At 40.4% G+C, this 22,679-nt stretch overlaps 1 protein-coding gene across 2 annotated transcripts; it reads right to left on the bottom strand.

Annotated features, from left to right (window-relative positions):
* Positions 1-64: 64 nt before the first annotated feature.
* Positions 65-13,955, bottom strand: LOC307029917 (rho family-interacting cell polarization regulator 1-like). Of its 2 annotated transcripts, none has more exons than XM_079666066.1 (16): positions 13,808-13,955; positions 10,517-10,604; positions 9,979-10,112; positions 9,781-9,859; positions 9,636-9,659; positions 9,504-9,557; positions 7,985-8,134; positions 6,539-6,602; positions 6,411-6,454; positions 6,197-6,322; positions 5,515-5,663; positions 5,287-5,395; positions 2,651-3,241; positions 2,192-2,442; positions 1,933-2,023; positions 65-1,534 (listed from the first exon to the last, which is right to left on the bottom strand). In XM_079666066.1, the coding sequence occupies exons 3-16, from the start codon at positions 10,068-10,070 to the stop codon at positions 1,424-1,426; spliced, it is 1,935 nt and encodes a 644-aa protein (XP_079522192.1). In that variant the 5' UTR covers positions 10,071-10,112; positions 10,517-10,604; positions 13,808-13,955; the 3' UTR covers positions 65-1,423. The 2 variants fall into 2 exon arrangements, with proteins under 2 accessions (XP_079522192.1, XP_079522193.1); XM_079666067.1 differs by lacking the exon at positions 13,808-13,955 and adding an exon at positions 12,331-12,705.
* Positions 13,956-22,679: the final 8,724 nt, after the last annotated feature.

The following is a 22,679-nucleotide window of genomic DNA, read 5'->3' as shown; positions in this document are numbered from 1 at the left end:
TTGTTGTGATGTTTTCTGTACTAACCCAGACATAAACAGGCATTCAACACAACAGCAGACCTAGTCATTTTAAAGAAACCTTTATAAAGTTTAAACATTTCTGAACATAAACATTTTAACATTTCAAGACATATACAATTCTTTATATGAAACAGTAAATATCTCTTATTGTGCACACTCTTAAAGTAATTCAGAAAATAAACACTGTTATCTTTAGCCTGATCTCTCCTGTCGTGGCATTTTAAAACCTTACATCTCTGTCACTTGAGGCACTTTCTGAATGTCGAGGCTTTTGTAGAACAACGTAAAGCATGATGCTGAAGGACTATAGCGCCCCCATGAGGCGGCTTCTGTACACAGCTGCAGACCTGATGGCTGCCTGCAGTGGAGCCGGCGCACACACGCTTCTATACAGACATGCTGGCAGTGTGAGGCAGCTTCACATGCAGGTTTAAATATAGTTTACACTGCAGGTTGATTTCATGTTGGACCAGATGAGCTTTGAGCTGAAACTCAAAGTGTTTTTATCCAGTCCTTATATTACTTCTCTTCCTGGGTTCAATGTAAATTCTGCTCTCGTGTACTTTTAAGTAATTAGCTCTCGATGATACGTAAATTAAAAGATCCCGCTTTGTAAATGAAATTGCGTCCACAGCACAAAATGTAAATCTTTAGACATCACATGCTCACATAGTGGAAAGAGCTCTGGGCTTTACACCGATTTAACACTGAAAATCATAACCTTAAAAAGTAGTTTAACATCCACAAATACTGACAGTTTTGAATGCAACTCAGTAAGTGATTGATTGTTACTCTGTTGATTGAAACAACTCTATTAACTTGAACTTAAAAACCATTAAAAAAAAATATTAGATTACTTCAAAATATGCACTGTAATAAAGCCGAAAAAACAAGGCCGCTTAAAGCTGTTCCTGAAATGTTTTGGACATTACATTTTCACATGAAAGGAACAGTTTATTAAAGTGTAAACTAAGTGGTATCCCGCTTTCACTCAGGCAACGTGATGAAGAACATGTTGAAGGGAAAGGACGTTTGAAGAGGGACTTCCAAACGCAGAAACCTGGAGGCTTATCGTTCTTGGTCAGAACAAGGCAAATATGTGCACAAACTCGGCCCGAGAGGACGAGCTTGTTTGTCTGAGCAGAAAGTGGAACATCCTCAAGGCCTCCGATCCGCGGCGTGATGGGGAGATGGCATGAGGAGATCAGAGTGGGAGAAATGGTTTAGCTGAGGCTCCTCCGTGTCCTTAGAAGACAGTAGTAGCCAATTGTTTGGGAGAGGAGGGACGCTCCTCCTGGCCATGTGACACGTGCTCTCCTGAACGATCGAACACAGGAGGGAAATGAACACATCTCTCTCTCGCCTGCAGTGCTGTGGTCACATGACCAGCTGCAGCCTCTGTTTACAAACTCCTCTCACCGGGTAGGTTTTCTCCCTTTTTCTCGCCGTCATCTTCCTTCTCGTCGGGCATCTCTATCTGACACAGATCCTGCACGTCCTCCACGCTCGATTCCTTTAAAAAAAAAAAAAAAAATCATGTTTTTCTCTTTGAAGTTCGTCAGACATGTTTCACAGTGGTATCATTGTTGGAGCCGTTTTCCTCAGAGCCATCTATTAGTTACGCATTCTTCCACTTAATGAGATCATCAGGGATTTCTTTTTAATATGATAACTCGTTCTTTATGCTGCTCAGAGTTTTGTAACCCCAGTGTCTCTCCTCTCTCTTGTGCCTGCAACGCAACCACTACACTTTATGCAAATGAATCCCAGTTGAAAACTCCTAAATAGAAATAATCATACGGGCAATGATGGCGACTTTTAGAGACTTTTGAAGTTAGTTATGATAAATTAATATATGAACATACTAAACACTTTAATAAAAAAAAGACATTAACCGGACAGTTTGATTACCTGTGATTCAGAGAAACGATCTTCATCTGAGTTCCTGAATCCTTCGGGAGCTTCCATAAGGATCTGCAGACCGTCAGCCTCCTCGTCATCGCTGCAGAGAGACAACAGGGACATACATGGTGAGTCAAAATGAAACACCATAACAGACACTGAGGGAACTTTTCAAACCCAAGATTCAGGATAGAAGGAAAATAGATTTCTTTTTTTGTGCCAAATCCTTGACAGGCTCGAGCAGCAGGCAATGATCACTAACACTGACCTTCCTCCAGAGGGAAATCTCTCTTCCTTTTCTTCTTCTTCTTCCTCCACTTTCTCTTCCTCCATTTTGATTTGGTTCTCTTCAGGTTGCGCAGCATCCTCCTCCTTTTTCTCTTCTACTGCCTCTTTATTTCCTCCCTCCTTTCCCTCTTCCTCCTCATCTTCCTCGAGGTCAGAGCAGTTGAGAAAGTCGAAACTTTCGAGGGCCGTCTCGACTTCTAGATTGAAACTAGAAGAAACTGGAAAAGGAACCTACGGAGAAACCAAAGCCGTGTTTAAAGTTAAGGTATAAGGTGTTTTTTATTTAGTTATATGTTAAGTTTTTTGTTTTGTTTTGCGAAGCACTCTGTGTTACCCTTCGTGTACGACAACTGCTATACAAATAAAGTATGATTGATTGATTAAAAATCACCATCAACAGAATAAACTTCACAAACACAATGAAGTGAATGAAGCTCACCGTTGGTTTGGACTCCTGGACGGACTGACTGTGTTTCTCTGGTGCTTCGTCCTCTGCTGCTTCAGTGGTGCTGTCCTTTGTTTCTGCTTCAGTCTGTCCAGCCTGCACTGGCAAGTCCTCAGAGTGTTTTACCTCCTCTGCTGAAATACACACATCTGGGACGCCACTTTCAGACAAATCCTGAGTGGACACAGCGTGTGCAGAGGACACGTCGGGGCAGGAGCAGCTCAGGTCTGCCGAGGTTTCAGAGAGGTCCGCTGACTGGAGAGATGCTCGATCGGCCGCGGTGCAGTCATCGCTGTGAGAGCAGGAAGTCTGCAGGTGGCCGTTTGGCACCGCGTCCGTCTGAGAGAAAACCTCCCCGGCTTCGGTCTCGTCCTCCTCCTGATTGGAGGAGAGCGACGGCGTTGAGGCGCTGGACTTGTGTGGCGTGAAGGACAGCTGAGAGGTGAGCGTGGTTTGCAGCATGTTGGAGGCCGTGAGCTTCTGAGCGTGGTGAGCGAGCGCCGGGCTGGACGAGTCGTCGGAGGACTCAGACGAGTTGGACCAGACGGTGCCGTTCTCCACTTCCCCCTGCCGCCTCAGCAGAGACTAGACAGGAAACACGGAGGATATTAACTAAAGGCCCAAAGGTATGTCGACATACTTCAGGATCACAGGTTTTAAGTGCATGTTGGTTATCAAATTACATCACGATAAATGTAATTGCGTTAGGGTTGCAATTAAAGATTATTTTCATTATTGACTCATCTGCAGATTATTTATGGGTTAATGGTTGGTTCATAAAATATAAGAAAATTGTGAAAAATGTCTCAGAGTCCAAGGGGAAGTTTGTCAAAGCTTCACTATTCCAGCTTCTTAAATGTGAGGCTGTTATTGATTTCATGCCATTGCTTTTCCTATCTGTCTCTAGTCTATGTGTATGATATAAAGCAGAGAAAAGTAGAACATCTCTCAGGAGAAAAACTTCCGATTTTGCTTTAAAATCACTCAATCGATTATCAAAAAGATGGTGTTTTGTTCAATCGATTAATTGACAAATCCTTTCAGATGTTAAATGCAGTGCATTTGATCAATGAAACACACAGATTCCTTGATCCAGTTCTCAAACTGTTGATCAGAGACGCTAGTAATGGGCAAGGATAACAATACGAAGTGGAACTAAAGGGAAATATCAAGTGTCATGTGGGACAAAAAAGACGAGTGGGACATAAAACATGTTTTTGACTAAAAAAGGGAATTACAGACATAATTCATTGATTTGATTTATCAATTGAACACATCAAACATTTGCTGCTTGAATCTTAGATCTGGCTTCTTTCTCCCTCATACTATAAACTACAAATATAAAAATGTTTAGCTCCTGTACTTAATGCAATATGTGGGCACTGTTAATAATCAATTTGGGTAAAGCTGTGATTGTTAATATTTTAAACACTAAATCAAGATCATCAAAGTTTTCTTGAATTCCCCCCCTTAAAAATGTAAGTAGTCACTCGATTAATTGACAAATGCCCTGATCAATTAAGCAAGCGCTACAAATCAAAAAATAATCATATACACAGAACACATGATCTGGTTTTGAATTAAATAATCAAAATCAACTACAATATAATCACGTTGCATCTGACAAAATGTCTGATTGTCTTTTTCAATTTTGATTTTAAAAATATCATTTTTTTCTAATGTATATCATCAATCGGTTTGTTCACTATGAACTAAACTACAACTACGTCCCAACACACCGACTGTACTGAGGTGAATCTGGGTGTAGTGCGGCTCAATTCACAACGTAAGGACGCCGTCCTGTCCGCCATGACTTCGTGAAGCGCCTCCACCAGCGAGCGGCTCGGCCTGGGCCTGCCCTGAGGCGCGCTCTTCAGCGAGGTGAGGAAGAGGAGGGACATATTGGAGCTCTACTCAACCACTATTAAACAGCTACAAGGGCCACAGCTCTGCTCACACATGCTGCTGTCACACGCCGCGCTACCGCTATCATTCATTCTCCGCCCATTAGCTAGGCCACTCCCACAGCCACATGTCCTCACACACAGCGCTCTGCGAACACGCTCACACACATCAGAGCTACCGCTACACACAAAACAGTGGGGGAGTAGCTGAAATAGAACAAGCCAATGAAATGACAGTAATAATGGCCATCAGGAGGATTACATATACAATGTCTATATATGATGTAAAAATGAAAAGCAGCAAACAGTGGTGGAAGAAGTATTCACATCATTACCTCAAGTAGAAGTAGTAAAACTCTAAAAAGACTCCATTAGAGGTAAAAGTCCAGACTTCAAAATATTACTTAAGTAAAAGTATTATAAGCAAAATGCACCTTAAGCATCAAAGCTGTGTAATATTATTGCACTGTATAAGCAGTACTGCATAATATTATATAAGCGTGTCAAGTGGTTTCGGTAAAACATTTTAGCAGCGGTGTTAAGTGTCAATAAATAGGGATACTCAGAGTACAAGTACCTCAAAATGTAACTAGATTACAGTACTTGAATAAATGTACTTAGTTACTTTCAACTACTAGTAATTAAAGGTTTACGACAGGGGCCAGGATTGGCCATTAAGAGAAAAAAAGTAATAAAGTTAAGGTGAATAAAGTTAATGTTACTCACATAAAACACCTGCTCCCGCATAGAGGGCGTGTCAGGAGGGCTCTGATTGGACAGCAGCCGCTTGGTGACTGTATTGGTGGAGGACGTCTGGTCGTCCTTATCAAACGGACTAAAAGACAAAGGAAAAAGCAGGACAAAGGGTGAGAAACTGAACAAAACTCACCTGAACAAACATGGTAAAAGCGTTGAACTATAATAATAAAAAGGGCCAATTGGACGTCTAATTACCTCCAGGTGACCTCCAGGTTCAGCTTCACCGTCCCGAGGTCGTTGATGTCCACGGCGAGCGTCTGGGGCAGCGGGCAGAAGAGGTCGAGCATCTCGCAGGACACGCTGCCCACCACCACGTGATTGGCCAGGCTCTTCAGCTCCGTCACCTGGATAAACCAAACAGGAAAACCTCAGCGAGAACTTCCAAGGAATGACGAAGTTAATCCACGGGATTTTTACGTTGAATTTGAGATTATTTCAGAAAAGCTTAACTCTGTGCCAAGCAAATAAACAAAACTTTTTTTTTTTTTTTAAAGCTCATATGCATTCGCAAGAGATAAAATGCAAACGTGTAATAAAACAGTCACAGTAGGATGTTGTTGTCTCGTGTAGCCACTTTTTAGCAAAGGCCTTTTTTAATGATACATCAAATCCTCCAAGATTGCTGATTAAATTCACACTAAAGAAACAAATGCGTATTATGCACAGCTGAACAAAAATCCACACTAAATGCAATAAAGTTACTGCTGTTTGAGTCGCATTTGCTAAAAGCAACACATCAGTTTTACGTAAATATTTAGCCTCTTTAAAAATAACACTTTGAATTTGTGGCTTTGAATGTTTTCATTGGAATTGTTTACCATGACAAACATTAAGAATAACTTTGCTAGCCATGCCTTTTTAAATCTGCAATCCTTACCTTGATTGACAGCAGTTCTGTGACGAGAGGCAGGAAGATGTTCTCTTCCCCGTCCCATATCTGCTTGTTGCTGACTTCCATGCGGCCTCGTAGCCTCCAGCGCTGACGCCCATAGCGCATAAGGACCTGACGGAACCAAAAACAGTGAATGTGATTCAGCAAACACAGACTGTGTCACAATTTGTAGCTACATCCTTATGTTTATGATTCTTACCTCATACTGGTCACCAGAACAGAGCCGTGCGAAGCCAGCGAGGCCTGAAACATGTGAAAGGAATAGAAAAATGAGAACTGTGCGAAGGCAGAGCGGATGCAAATAGGAAGTGGTAGAAAGTGACTCACCCTTCATCTTGACATGAAATTCTCCCATCTGGCTTTCTAATTCACTCTCAAGGGAGCACATGTGCTGCAGGGACAGATGGAGGCATCGGTTTGAATAATTTAACAGAGATTTGAATTTACAGCACACATCAGTCACCTGTGATTTATATAGCCCGATGTCAAAGATTACACATTTGTCTTTACAGACTGTACAGCATACAACACCCTCGCAGAGGTAAGGAAAACCCCCCCACAACAACCCACAATCAATGGGAACATTTAAGAAACCCCAGGGAGAGCAACAAAAGGAGGGATCCCAGAACCGACCATGGGCGTAATTTCCACTGGGGACATGTCCCCTCCACTTTTCAAAATCCTTTTTGTGTCCCCCCCACTTTTCAAATGAGTTTTTTTTTTTTTTCACAACTAAAAGTGGTCATGGAGGAACGTCTGTGTGTGCGTGGCAGGAGCGCATTTTGTGTGAAAGAGAGAGAGACAGAGAGAGACAGAGAGAGGCAGAGAGAGACAGAGAGACTTACGGGGGTTGTTTTTAGCATCTGGTGCTAGCTCGGAGCTAACAGAGATTAGAAGCTGTTTCAACAATAAGGAGAGGGAGAGTCCTCTCCTGTCGGACTGAGAGGCTGAGATAACATCAGCTCAGGGAGGTAAAGGACTCGCTGAGTGATTATATTGTAAACTTTAGTCTAAGTTATCTCAGTGGGTCTCAAACGGTTTGGTCTAAACAAATATGTCCATCTATTTATAGTTGTTAAAAATAAGTAAAACAATAATTCCAATGTCAGTAAAGAATTAAAAACACAGTTTGAAAGGGGAGTGATTAGTAAAATATGAATAAATAAAAAGAAAGAATGCAGACTAGGTAAGATAAAGATAGGAGAGAGGAGTATATCAATGATGTGTTATTGGTTGTGAGCATATTCTAATGGTTTTTGGAGTATTGAAATATATACAGGTCTGTTTCATATGAGTGTTGAGAGCTGTATCCATAAATCTCTTAATTTGTGCACCAGATTGATGCATTTAACTTCAATTTAAAGAAAAAAATCTTACCGGGGGTGCATGGCCCCGGACCCCCCTATAGGATGTGAGGTCATCCCAAATAAAACAGGTTCATGGATAGATAAGTTTGCACACTCATTATATACACTACACATTTGTCTTGGATTAGTTAACACCATAGTCCCTATATGTGTAGAAAGGCAGGACATGGAATTAAATCGAGAACAATGTTTCATTGCGGAGGACACCCTGTTTTGTGTCCCCCCCCCCACTTCTCAAACCAAAGTTACACCCTTGGAACCGACTGACATGAAATAAATGTTGTATATACAGAATAAACAACATAATAAATGAGAAAAAAATTGTGAATGTATATTAAAAGGAAGGAATTAGGAGGAGGTCAAAAAGCTGCCATTTGCCACCAAAATGAAAGAAACATCCGCTCACCTCGGTGCACTCCCTGTAGCCCTTGTTGGCCTCACTCAGGCTCTCTCTGGCCTCCCGGCTGCCGACGGCCACATTAAAGGCCGCCACCATCTTACTCGCTCCGTCACGCAGTCGTCGCTGTATACAATAAGCATCGTACAGCTCCTCTACCTGCAGAAGCATATATAATAATATCGTTTCTTTGTATAGAGCTTAACAGAGAACACACAAGACACGATGCAAAAACAAGACATTACATACTACTTTCAATAGGCATGAGGAAACAATGGATGATTGCACTGTTCTTTATTCTCAATGTCAAGAATAGTGGGCCGTGTAACTCAATACTTGAGGATGAAAATAAACTTTAAAATTACAGAACAAATTATAAGAAAGCCTTTTGACAATATTTATTGAAATAGTGGTAGTTTTATTAATTCATTTTTTCATTTAATGAAAAAGATCAGATGTGCAAAACTATATATTTTTTGGAAATAACAATGGCAGCTTTTAACAGCACACAATATCCCATTATAAATGAAACATTAGCATTAATTTGAAGTCGTGTTTGTGTCCTACCTCTGACAAATTCAGGTTCCAGTGGGGACCTTTTTCCCTGCGTGTGCCTCTCCACCTCTGTTTCCTACTTCTTACTTGCTACCCTTTTCCCTCAACCTATCCTAAGGGAGTGCATGTATGTAGACACGTTAGTTTAGCTGCTATAGGCTTGGACTGTTGGGGGGGGGGGGGGGGGGGCACCTTACTTCGTCTTTCTGTCTGTTTGTACCTGTGTAATCTCATGTTCCGATTAACCCAGCTTCCCCCAAATCTCTTTTCTGTGTCCATATATACGCCGGGATCCTGAGTCGAGGCTAATCCTGTTGCTGTGGTCGTGTGTCCTGGATCCTCTATCCTGAGCACTGGATCTGAGCCCTGGACTTCGATTCGTGGCTGAACCTATCTCTGCGGTCCTGCCTGACTCTCACCATACTACTTCCCTGATGGCTCCCACAAGATTGCTGACATCCTCGTGGATTCATCTTATTATTATAGACACATGCATTTCCAAACATTTGGACTACCTATGTTGTAAATGTATTATCTTTTCAATTTACACACGGCATCTATTGCACGTCTGTCCGTCCTGGGAGAGGGATCCCTCCTCTGTTGCTCTCCCTGAGGTTTCTCCCATTCTCCCCTTTAATCTGTGGGGTTTTCTCTGGAAGTGTTTCCTTGTACGATGTGAGGGTCTAAGGACAGAGGGTGTCGTGTTGTCATACTGATATTCTGTACAAACTGTGAAGTCCACTGAGACAAATGTAACATTTGTGATATTGGGCTATATAAATAAACATTGATTGATTGATTTGTGTCCATCTAATGAGTTTAAGTCCAATATTAATTCTCTTTTAGCTCCATCAACTCCTGAGGGAAATATCGTGCAGTCCTTTGATCCATTGTTTTAATATAAATGTTGATTAGTGCAGCATCAAGGTAAAAGATGATCTATTTTTCTAATCATGTATTTATGTATACATACCTTGCTGAGGTGGAACTCCAGTCGGCGCATAAACCTCTCGATGGCTTTCACTTGCTATAAAAAAAGAAAGGAATGATAATACAGGACGTCTTTCTTTTATCTGTTTACAGTTTCAATGTGAATGAAACTCACCTTGTCCAGCTCATACAAAGACCCCTGCAAAACAAAATAAAGCATTTAGCATCACAAAGTGTCAGATTATTAACATGCTGACTTCCAGCCTGGCACTGAAAGGAGGTCAGGCTGGAGTGACTGGTTTGACTAGAGGAGCTCTCACCAGACGACCGTTCCTCTTGTTCTCTCGTGACTGCTGACCCAGGCTGTCAAGCTCCAGCTGGTGGACCTGCAGGTACGACCTAACAACAACACAAACACATTACTGTTTAATCCTCATTTACAAAAGCAGACGTATTCACTCCACCTGTCAGTCGTGCGCGGACTCAATGCAAACAGAGTCTGCGTTGTGTTTACTCACTGTAAGCCTCGCCGTAAGGCAGCGTAGACCTCGTCCAGCCGCTCGGGCTGCGGGATTTTAGTGGGTGGCTGTTTGGTGGAGCCTGTGAACATCCTGCTTCCTTACAAGGCACGTTTCTCTAGGATCAAACAGGCCTGAGGGAGGGAGAGGAACATGGGCTCGTTTCTGATAAGACCTTCAGGGTTATTTCAAGAAGCACATTCAAAATAGGCAGCAAGGAAACTGGCATGGGAAGAAATGGAAATATCATCCAGGCCAAAATAAATGTGATACAAAATGTTATCCTCATAATCCTAAAGATATGATTGAAACTCTTAAAAAGGCACTTAAACATACTAGAATCATACTTATAGGATTTATATTTTAACTTTTTGATTAAAAAAAACCTAACAATCCTATATAGTCTAATCCTTAATCATAAAGTCCAAACAAATAAAAATAGCAACATTACGTGAGTCTATTTTATTTTGAATGCTATTTTTTATTTTAAAATCATGCTTTATTTATCACTTTGCGAGACAGACAGATTTCTGCTCACCTGCGGAGTGGAGAGCGATTGTCACTATTCTAGCATGCTTGGAGAGTTGAGTGTAGCGCTGTGGCTTCAACAAACCCAAGGACATGTCCTGTAATTACACAAAAAGGAGACATTATGGACAGAAATGTCACACTTGACTTCATACCTCACTGTACCTGACAGTGCTCCGGCTCTGTGATTATCCAGGACTCTCATAATTACAGAAGTCACAGAAAGAAAAATTGTGAAAGGGGGGGGGTTGGAAACATACTCTTTCACTTCCTTGGTTTTGGCCACATTGTTTTGTTAAAAAGTGTGAGACTGCGAACGACACACACGCAGCTACCGCAGTGGCCACCACGGACAACATGAGTCTGCTTTTGCTTCTCTTCCCCTTCCTTTCCTACTTCTCCACCCCCTCCACATCCAGCAGCAGCGCACAGGAAGTCTCATGGCTGACTCTACACAGGAAATTCTACACAGAAGTTTGGAAGGAGAATATAGAAACTATCCCTCCGCTGTTGGTGCCAGGGTGTAAAACTCTTTTTTTACTCCAAGATAAACCAGTAAATGTGCAGATTAACAGCAGACAGGGGGAACTATAGGAGGAGAGGGTCCCGCATGGGTTTATCTAGTCACAAAAGAGATTACAGATTTAAAGAAAAGTAAAGCTGTCAAGCAGGAAACCATCCCATAACACATGGGATCTGTGAATGAGCCCATAGCACAGGACAGAGCCCATTGTTTTACACCAAACTCAAAATCAAGAGAGATTTTATAAACATATGGGATTACATATTCCACCTGTTGCAAAAGAAACAAACAGATAATGGTTTTTACTTGATCAAAGCTTGTTAGGGACAACATTGCTGACATGAGAGTAAGCTGTAAACTCCCTGCTGTGACTCTACGTTCTCCTGGACGTTGGCTCGGGGTGTAGCATGCCGGGGGTTCGGCTAAACTGCTAATCTCAGCTGCACACTGGGAGGATTAACTGGAGTTGCTCAGGGGTCAGAACGAGGCAAAGAAAAGATGCTATACCAGAGAGCCTTTACGTCAAAAAACAACACACCAACAACTACAGCTGCACCACATGTTGTTTTTTTATCAGCATGATGATGTCAACTCTCACGATGAACACATCACGAAAGATTGCTATAATGCACTAAGGGATTTCTTTTAACTAGTTTAAAGTAAATGTAAACTGATCAAATGTAACGTGAGAGTTTTCAGAGTGTGTTTGCTAAAAGAACAAATCCGCTAGCTACATCAAATCTTTAGCTAATGTCTTTATTATTACAGCAAATAAATAGTTACAAAACTGAAATAAATGTACGTTGATTTTGTTTTAGTCGTTCTTTAACCAGGCAAAGATGTTTGCTTGGTTTCAGTTTACTAATACATTCACAGCTTTTTTTAGTTACAGTTTCAGATTAATATTATGATCCTGATTTAGCACCATACTGAATATATTAGAAAAGCAGAACTGGGTACACTCTCTGTCTATGTGTCTCAAGTTATATCATGCAGCCCTAACACCAAACACTGTTACCAAAAATGGCCTAATGACTTGTGCTGGACTGTGACTTGCACCCTGGGGTGGGCACAGCTTTAAAAGTGCAAAGTCACAATGGTGATACACACATTTTTTACTCTCCCACCCACCCATAAATAGCTCAGCGGGCTTCAGTAATATTAATGATTCTGAATGTCAATTACTACTCGGTCAGATGTGCTTTTATCGCCCCCCCCCCCCCCCTTACATTAGAGATCATTAACTGGATTAATCCTCTCCTCAGAGCGGCGGGAACAAAGAGGACACTGTTTCCAATCACCTCACAAGACTGGAGTTTTGTCTGAAAAAAGCCTTTGGTGCTCTCACTGCATTCACAAGAGCATGCAGTCTTGTTCGGTAAGAAGTCTGGGCCTGCAACCATCTCAGATCAGGCTGAAAATAACAATTATTTGTATTATCAAATAATCTGCCAATGATTAGATCTATTTGATTCAGTTGTTACAGTAACTGCCTTCCCAGTTTCATTAAGTCCATAACCAAAAGAGAAAAGTAGGACAACTCCATATGTGACAGTTGAAACTGAAGTTTCTTCTGATTTTGCTTGAAAAATCAACTGATTATTAAAATAACTGCAGATTATTATTTTGTGGATCGTCTGAAAGATAAATCAGATAATAGTTGCAGTTTAAGAATAATGCCTTTGATTACTTTAAGGGCTGCAACTCATGACTTTATTAAAGGCTAACTATTTTGTTAGTTGATAAATTATAATATTCCCCTATTCACCTATGTTATACATTGTTGAAGTAATTCTTTTATGCAATAATGTCTAATGGTTTTAGCCTCTCAAATATAGAGATGTCCTGCTTTTCTCTGTTTTATATCACATCCACAGAATAAACAAATACAACAAGACATATACAGATACATCCTTGGACTCTGAGGAGCTGGGATGGATGTTTTAAACTATATTCGAACATTTCATAGGCCAAAAGATCCAACTATTAATCTAATAAACAATCAGCAAATCAACTAATATAAAACAATTGTTAGTTGCAGATACAATACAATTCAATCCCACCAATTGTTGGCCTGTCATCATACAAAATGGTGAAAGAAAGTCATGCATGTGACGTTTGGAGATTAGACATAATCACTACTGGAAGTGATTAATTTCCTCGATTAGTTGATCCACTAATCGACTAACAATTGTTGCATTAGTGCAGATATAAATAACTACGTAGCTCACACCCCATTAGACCCGGTTACATCCATACTTTGTTGTGTGTTTGAGGAAGAGGAGGAGGAGGATGAGGGGTAATGGTGTTACAATAAAAAGCAACCATTTCTACTCCAGATTACTGGATTACCCGGCGGCAGTAGCAGGCCACTGGGGCGGATCAACACGTTCATCCATCGCGGTCTTTACTCCAAGTAGAAACAGCACAGGATGGGGCTCAGAAAAGCTAATTTAGGGAGAAAAACTGTTTCGTCCAGATTTGGTATTCCGCACATATCCCACCCCAGCCCACGGAGCTCATCACAGGCCACAAAAAAAGTCCACCCCCGTCCACACCAGGACCCCCAATACCCTCCTGCCTGAAAGTGTCCGTCCACACAACAAAACACCGGAAAAGCAGTAAGGAAATCCGCGGATTAAAGCCAATTACAGCCAGTTTGGTGAATATAATTTCGATAACATCACAGGAAAGCAACTTGGTCGGACGGACTCATGACCATGTAGAGAAAAAATCTTCTTGTTGTTGTGACCTTGTCGATTAAAAGCATCCTCTTACCTCTGATTAAATGTCCGACACACCGGAGAAAACGACCGGGGTCTCATTTCCAACACGATGCTCCACACAGTTTGCAGAGGTTTACAGTTATTCTGGGCGCTGTCCCTCTCCTTGATTCGCAGTTTTTTGTGTCCACCGTCAAACTGGCAAGAACTACCAAAGACAACTTCCGGTGGGAGGTTTTCATCATAAAAGCCGCACAAGTGAACCCGAAATTGCAGATGAAATGAAAACATAAATACGCAGATGTTAATAACTACAATAAAGCCAAATAAACAGAGGTAGAATGCCATCATTAATGTGTAATTACATTAAAAAAGACACACCCTTGGTAACATAATCATATGAAATAGAAAACATAAAATGCATCACATAAAATGGAAGATACGCTAGAGCTCACTGTAAATAACAATATAAAAATACAATTTATAAAATAAAATCAATACCCATACAAACAAAAACAAAATGTCTTCCAAATATTTGTATAATTAGCAGCGACACGTTAGATGCCTTTTTATTGTTCTGTCTGGTGTCAATAGAGCTTTTATTTATTTATTTTGTATACAAATTATTCATTTACTGTAGCCAAACAACACATGTTATAATAAGCCATCATGTGATTTATTATAAGTGCAGATAACTTAAATAATAGTAGTTCATGATTATCTGCTATAGTGGTTTAGTAAGAGTGAGCTAACTTATATCCCCTCTTTAGTGTAGGCTAGTGTAAGGTGCCATGACATAAAAACGCCACATGTAACACAATATAACAGCGGTTGAGTGGTGTAATTAGTGCATTTCCACCATTGCTGTGAAAAGTCACATTTTATAAATTACCTGACCATATCTGCATGTTTTTTTAAATATTATTTTATCAAATAGATATGAAATAAGGCAAGTTTATGTATAGAGCACCTTTCAACACAAGGCAATTCAAAGTGCTTTACAAAAATGAAAGACATTAAGAAAATGGCATTTAAAAACAGTCATTAAAAAGAAAAGAGAATAAAATAAACATTAAAAGAGCATAATAACTGAACTCTGCTTCTCCATGTTTAGTTCTGACTCTGGGGACAGAAAGCTGACCAGTCCCTGAATTCCTGAGAGTTCTGGATGGTTCATAATTTAGCAGTAGGTCAGAAATGTATTTTGGGCCTAAACCATTCAATGCTTTATAAACCAGCAGCAGTATTTTGAAATCAATTATTTGACACACAGGAAGCCAGTGTAAAGACTTCAGAACTGGTGTGATGTGATCCACTTTCTTAGTGTCAGTGAGGACTCTAGCAGCGGTGTTCTGAATTAGCTGCAGCTTTCTAATACATTTTTTAGTGAGACCTGTAAAGACACTATTACAGTAGTCGAGCCTACTGAAGATAAAAGCATGGACAAGTTTTTCCAAATCCTGCTGTGACATTATACTTTTAATCATATATATATTCTTTAGGTAATAGTAGGCTGATTTAGTAATTGTTTTAATGTGACTGTTGAAATTCAGGTCAGAGTCCATGACTACACCTAGATTTCTGGCTCTATCTGTTGTTTTGAACATTGCAGACTGAAGCTCAGCGCTAACGTTATACGTTCTGCCTTGACTCCAAAAACCATTACCTCAGTTTTATCTTTGTTTAATTGGAGAAAGTTCTGACACATCCAGTCATTGATTTGTTCAATGCACTTACGCAGTGTTTGAATTGGAGCATAGTCTCCTGTTGAAATGGTTATGTAAATCTGGCTGTCACCCGCATAGCTATTGTTAACTTATTTTGTTGTTTTTCATTATCTGAGCCAGTGGTAGCATGTAGATGTTAAACAGAAGAGGCCCCAAGATGGAGCCTTGAGGAACCCCACTTCATATTTGTCAACTCAGATGTGTATTTACCTATAGAAACAAAGTTTTTTCATTCCTTTAAGTAGGATTCAAACCAATTTAGAACTGTTGTCGAAAGTCCCACCCAGTTTTCCAGTCGGTCTAGTAATAAGTTGTGGTCAACAGTGTCAAATGAGACACTGAGATGATCTAATAATACTAACACTGAAGTTCTGCCACTGTCCGTGTTTAAGTGGATATCATTGAAGACCTGTGGCCACCTTGTAAATTAAACCTTCATTGTAACACGAAATGAAATCACACGTTTTATTTTGAAATGTCCCTCCTAAAACCGGAAATCATGTTTCTGCTAGTTGCTGTGGCAACAAGGATGTCTTGAGTCTGTCACTGTTTTGCTGCTTGTGCTTCGCTGGCGACGCCGTGGTGAATCTAACGGAAAAACACGGACATGCTGAGTTTCCGAGGGAGAAACAGTGTCAGCGTCTCCCAAAAACACAACCGACACCCAGGGGTGGTCCGGTGAAACGTGTAGGTTACATTCAGGAAGTTAAATGTATCTGGTGCACGGTGTTGGGGCTGTTGATCCTAGTTTGTCTGAGCCGGGGCTTGGGAGGAGGGGGCGGCGATGAAGGACAGCATGTGGCGCTTTCTCCTCCAGAGCTCCTACAAAACAGGACGTAGCAGCTGGCAAAAAGCAAGAGTGCTGGTTTTAATTTCCTAGATTAGTTCATTAAATAGCTGCCGGCTGAAAATAAACTGCGCTTTTTAAAGTGTGTATATAACAATGATTCAGAGGGAGGTTAAATTAAATATAACTGGACGAAAGAAAAGCGTAACATTCAAGTTAACTATCACTACTAAATTAAATCCTGATAGCATGCTGTCACCTCCTAACCTAACTAGCTTAACTAGCAACCTATTTTAACGGTTCTTGGCGATACTCGTCCATTTGTTTCTGCGTAATTTAGTTTACAGCTAACATCATATCAACACTGTTGGGAGAAGTACTCAGATCCTTTACTTAAAGGTTACCTATTGTGCAAAAAACAAATGTTCATGTTTTTATACATTAACATGTATTCTAGTAGTCTCCAAAAATATTTTAATAAACCTGAAAAGGTGAATAACGAGATCTTTACTTATGTAAACAACATTTAGTTCAAGCAAAGATTTGTATAGCTTTTTGCTGTAGTTGTTGTTCAAATACATATTTTCATCTCTTAAAAACAGGGAAGTTACTTCATCAAATGTACATTCCTTCATGTAAAACTTTCTGAAATTATAATATTGATTAGAAAATATTGAGTTTAACTAACAAAAACATTTTCCAGTAAAAGTTCAAAATGACATATCCAAGACAAACGTAGCAACATCTCTCACAGTCAGCTGTAACAATAGTAAGCTTTAGCTTAAGGTTACCTATTGTGCAAAAACCAAATGTTCATGTTTGTATTAATATGTATTCTAGTAGTCTCCAAAAAATATTTTAATAAACCTGAAAAGGTGTATAACATGAGATCTTTAAGTAAAAGTACAAATACTATAGTCTTAAAGTACTCCATTACAAGTAGAAGTCCTTATATCAAAATGTTACTTCAGTACAAAAATGACTCAGTCTTCACAATGACCCATTTCAGAACTATATAAAGTACAGAAGTATCATTATCTATGTACCTCAAGTATTAAATGTAAAAGTACTTGTTACTGTAGATGAGCAGTACTGCATTATATCAGCATATCATGTGCGTTATATACAAAGAAACTGACAGGTAAATAAAATGTAGTGGACTAAAAGTAGAATATTTGCCTCTAAAATAAGTCTAAGTGTAAAGTAGCTTTAAATGGAAATAGTCAAATAAAGTACAAATATGTCACAGAAGTACTTAAGTACAATACTTGAGTAAATGTATTTAGTTACTTTCGACCACTGCACACAAATATATAGCCAAATTGTTACGAATCAATTAACAACACAAATGAACAGGAATATTTTTTATTTAACAGATACATAGGTTTATGTATATAAAAGCTGCTGAATTGATTAAAACAACATACAATTAAATGCGTTTCAACATGCACTGACAAAACATAAATTAATATAAATACTTATGTAAACAACATTTAGTTCAAGCAAAGATTTGTATAGCTTTTTGCTGTAGTTGTTGTCCAAATACATATTTTCATCTCTTAAAAACGGAAGTTATCTTTACTTCATCAAATGTACATTCCTTTAGGTAAAACTTTCTGAAATTATAATATTGATTAGAGATATTGAGTTTAACTAACAAAAACATTTCCAGTAAAAGTTCAAAATGACATATTATCCAAGACAAATGTAACAATATCTCTCACAGTCAGCTGTAAAAATAGTAAGCTTTAGCTTAAGTTACAGCAACTTCTACAACTATTTCATAACTAGGAGGTTCCCAATCCTCAGAAACCACTAAAAGGCTCAAAAGGTCTGTTGTCAGGATAAACAAAAACATGGAGCTAACCATTTTACAGAGGAATGACATAGAGCTAAACGCCAAGTATTAAGTTTAACAGGCCTATGGTATCCACGTCCCACGGTTTAATGTTTGTGGTCTTTTTCACTAAAGGCAGTTACATCTTTTAGAAACTGGTTAACAATAAAGGGATTATCTAGCCCTGATTCAGTAGCACCGATACTGTGTGAACAGTATCAGTAAAAGCCAATAATGGGGTCTTAACCCTTAACAGTTCATGGTGTTAGCGGGTCAAATTTGACCCATGATTTATCTCAGTCCCAAACACACACAAAAAAAGACTCATCCAATATTGTTTTAACTACATCATAACTAATTTATAATGCATTCATAACTTTACAATCCTGTTGTAATTTAGTGTTATGGCCCAAAACACATTACACCACATATTGCACACGTGCATATGTGTGTTCAGGTTCAAGTGTTAGTGTACATATTCTTTGAGAAAGGTCGAGTTTCCGTGGGGGGCATAGGGAGGGGAGGCCAGGTGCATGTTGCGAAAGATTATTGTAACAGTGTATGAAGGGGGTGGGGGTGGGGTGTCTAATGTCAAAGATGAATCTTCTTGGGCCAAATTTGACCTCGAGTCACCCAAAACAACCTCCCCAGACCCAAACACCAAATTATACACTTTTTTTTTTAGAAACCATCAGACTTGGCTAAAATGGTCAAAAGCTGTTTTGTAGTGTTTATATAGCTATTGTGGAGGATATCATGAAGCCTTGTTCCGATTAAAAAAACTAGAGCATAGTTATATAATTTAAACGGGTCACGGGAGACCAGAACACAACATAAGGGTTAATGCAAGTGTGAAGCTGCTGTGTCTACTGAATGAAAGCTAACATAATGGGACTTAGTAGTTTTAAACAAGAAAATAATTGATACCTCTGGGACCAAAGACTATTTATTGTGGTGTGAAAAAATCAGGACATACTTTGGGCAACTATCTTACAGTTCAACTAATACATTTAGGATTTTTATTTAAATCACACTATTATCAATCGTCAAAATCAGGATTTACATTTTTTTTATTAAAATGCTAACGTTGTGGATTAAATATCTATCTTATGAGATGTAAGGCAAGGCAAGTTTATTTATATAGCACCTTTCAACACAAGGCAATTCAAAGTGCTTTACAAAAATGAAAGACATTAAAAGCATTAAGAAACATATTATAAAATGATATCTAGAAACACTCATTTTTACATTACATTGCATTTAGCTGACGCTTTTATCCAAAGCAACTTGCAATAAGTGCATTCGACCAAGAAGATACAAACTTGAAGAAAGCAGAATCATATAGTACATCAGGTTTCATAGAGCCAAAACATTTCAAGTGCTACTCAACTGGCTTTGGATAAGCAAGTCCTTTATTAGTATATGAGTGCTTTGTTAGTCATTTTATTGCTCGAAGTGGAGTCGAAAGAGATGGGTTTTCAGTCTGCGCCGGAAGATGTGTATTCTTTCTGCTGTCCTGATGTCAATTGGGAGCTCATTCCACCATTTTGGAGCCAGGATAGCAAACAGACGTGTTTTTGCTGATGGGAACTTGGGTCCCCCTCGCAGTGTGGGTGCAGCGAGCCGTTTGGCTGATGCAGAGCGGAGTGCACGTGCTGGGGTGTATGGTTTAACCATGTCGTGGATGTAGGAAGGGCCAGATCCATTCACTGCATGGTACGCAAGTACCAGTGTCTTGAAGTAGATACTGGAAGCCAGTGAAGGAAGGAGCGGTGTGGTGTGGGAAAATGTTGGAAGGTTGAAGACCAGACGAGCCGCTGCATTCTGGATGAGCTGCAGAGGTCGGATGGCACATGCAGGTAGACCAGCCAGGAGGGAGTTGCAGTAGTCTAGGCGTGAGATGACGAGAGCCTGGACCAGAACCTGCGCTGTTTTCTGGGTCAGCTGGGGACGTATCCTCCTGATGTTGTAATGAGTATCTGCAGCAGCGGGTTGTAGCAGCGATGTTTGCAGTGAAGGACAGGTTGTTATCTAGGGTCACACCCAGATTCCTTGCAGTCTGAGTCGGGGAAACAACAGAGGGGACGATGTTGATTGTTAGGTCAAGAGTGGGACACTCTTTTCCCGTAAGAAAAAGCAGTTCAGTCTTGTCAAGGTTGAGTTTGAGGTGGTGAGCAGACATCCACGGAGAGATGTCTGCTAGACAAGCAGAGATACGTGCGACGACCTGGGTCTCTGAGCGGGGAAAAGACAGAATTAATTGGGTGTCTTCAGCGTAGCAATGGTATGAAAAACCATACGGGCTAATGACTGATCCGAGCGAGTTTGTGTACAAGGAGAAGAGGAGGGGACCAAGGACAGAGCCCTGAGGGACCCCTGTAGTTAATTGACAAGGGTCGGACTCGGACCCTCTCCAAGTTACCTTGTAGGTGCAGTCTTTGAGGTATGAAGTGAGGTGGGAAAGTGCAGAGCCTGAAACTCCAAGTTCTTGGAGAGTGCGAAGGAGGATCTGATGGTTCACCGTGTCGAATGCAGCAGACAGGTCCAAATAGATGATGACAGAGGAGAGGGAGGCTGCTTTAGCAGTGTGCAGTTCCTCAGAGACAGCGAGGAGGGCAGTTTCTGTTGAGTGACCTGCCTTGAAACTAGACTGGTGCGGATCAAGAAGGTTGTTCTGATGGAGATAACAGGAGAGTTGTTTAAAGACAGCGCATTCAAGTGTTTTAGACAGGAACGGGAGGAGAGAGACGGGCCTGTAGTTTATAACATCAGACGGGTTGAGAGTGGGTTTCTTTAGGAGAGGGTTTACTCTTGCCTCCTTGAGACTGTTTGGAAAGTGACCAGAAGTTAGAGAAGTATTGATGAAATGGGTGAGAAACGGTAGAATATCAGGAGCGATAGTCTGAAGGAGGTTTGAGGGGATAGGGTCCAGAGGACAGGTGGTAGGACGGGCAGAGGTAATGAGGGTAAGAACCTCACTTGGAGAGAGAGGGGAAAAGGAGGTTAGTGTGTGGGTGAACGGTGGGATTGGTGACCCAGCGGTGAGTAATGGTGAGTCGGAAAAAGAAGAGTGAATATCATCAACCTTTTTTCAAAGTAATTAACAAAGTCGCTTGGCAGAATGGATCTTATCTTGAAATAAATTGTTTTTTGCCTGAGAGATCAAAGCAGGGAAAGAAGAGAGGAGAGCCTGATAGGTTAGGAGGTTGTCAAGGTGTCTGGATTTCCACAATTTCTGCTCAGCTGCCCGAAGGATGGTTCTATTAGCACGCAGTGCATCATTTAGCCAGGGAGCAGGAGGGGACTGACGAGCCTGCTGAGATGTGAGAGGACAGAGAGAGTTCAGAGAGGATTAAAGAGTCGAGAGGAGATTTCTGCAGCAGAGGCAGGAGTTGGAACGAGTCAGACGAAGGGAGGGCTTAGAGCACCGATGAGGTCAGAGTAGAGGGGGAGAGGGAACGAAGTTTACGGCGGACAGGTGCAGAATTAGAAGAAATTAGTTTGTTGTGTTTGGAGAGGGTTAGAGTGAATGAAATGAAAAAGTGATCCGAGGTGTGAAGGGGGTTTACAGAGAGGTTAAAAGTAGTGCAGTTCCTTGAGAATATGAGATCATTTAAAAGCAATGATATCAAATGAGATTTAAAAACACTCATTTAAAAGCAAAGATAAAAAGCAAAGATAAAAGTTACAGTGCAGTTTAAGATATGAATATATCAATTAAAAGCAGCGGCAAAAAGAAACGTCTTCAGCCTGGATTTAAAAGTAGTAAGAGTTGCAGCGGACCTGCAGGTTTCTGGGAGTTTGTTCCAGATATATGGAGCATAATAAGTGAATGCCGCTTCTCCGTGTTTAGTTCTGATTCTGGGGACAGAAAGCTGACCCGTCCCAGAAGACCTGAGAGATCTGGATGGTTCATAATTTAGCAGTAGGTCAGAAATGTATTTTGGGCCTAAACCATTAAATGCTTTATAAACCAGCAGCAGATCCACTTTCTCAGTGTTAGTGAGGACTCGAGCAGCGGCGTTCTGAATTAGCTGCAGCTTTCTAATAGATTTTTTAGTGAGACCTTTGAAGACACCATCACAGTAGTCGAGTCTACTGAAGATAAAAGCATGGACAAGTTTTTCCAAATCCTGCTGTGACATTAGTCTTTTAATCCTAGAAATGTTCTTTAGGTGATAGTAGGCTGATTTAGTAATTGTTTTAATGTGACTGTTGTTATGACCTGGCTTAAAAGGCCCTGAGTTACTGCAATCAAGGCAATCAAGACAGCACAGACAGCACAGACACACCCTCTCCAGATGAACCCACAGGGGCATCGCACTGTTGAAACTAAGGTCAGAGTCCATGACTACACCTAGATTTGTGGCTCTATCTGTTGTTTTGAACATTGCAGACTGAAGCTCAGCGCTAACTTATATACGTTCTGCCTTGGCTCCAAAAACCATTACCTCAGTTTTATCTTTGTTTAATTGGAGAAAGTTCTGACACATCCAGTCATTGATTTGTTCAATGCACTTACTCATTGTTTGAATTGGAGCATAATCTCTTGGTGAAATGGTTATATAAATCTGGG

This window comes from Notothenia rossii (assembly GCF_949606895.1).
Source record: "Notothenia rossii genome assembly, chromosome: 2".
In the NCBI taxonomy this organism is placed as follows: domain Eukaryota; kingdom Metazoa; phylum Chordata; class Actinopteri; order Perciformes; family Nototheniidae; genus Notothenia; species Notothenia rossii.
This window is presented reverse-complemented; position numbering and strand designations above follow the sequence as displayed.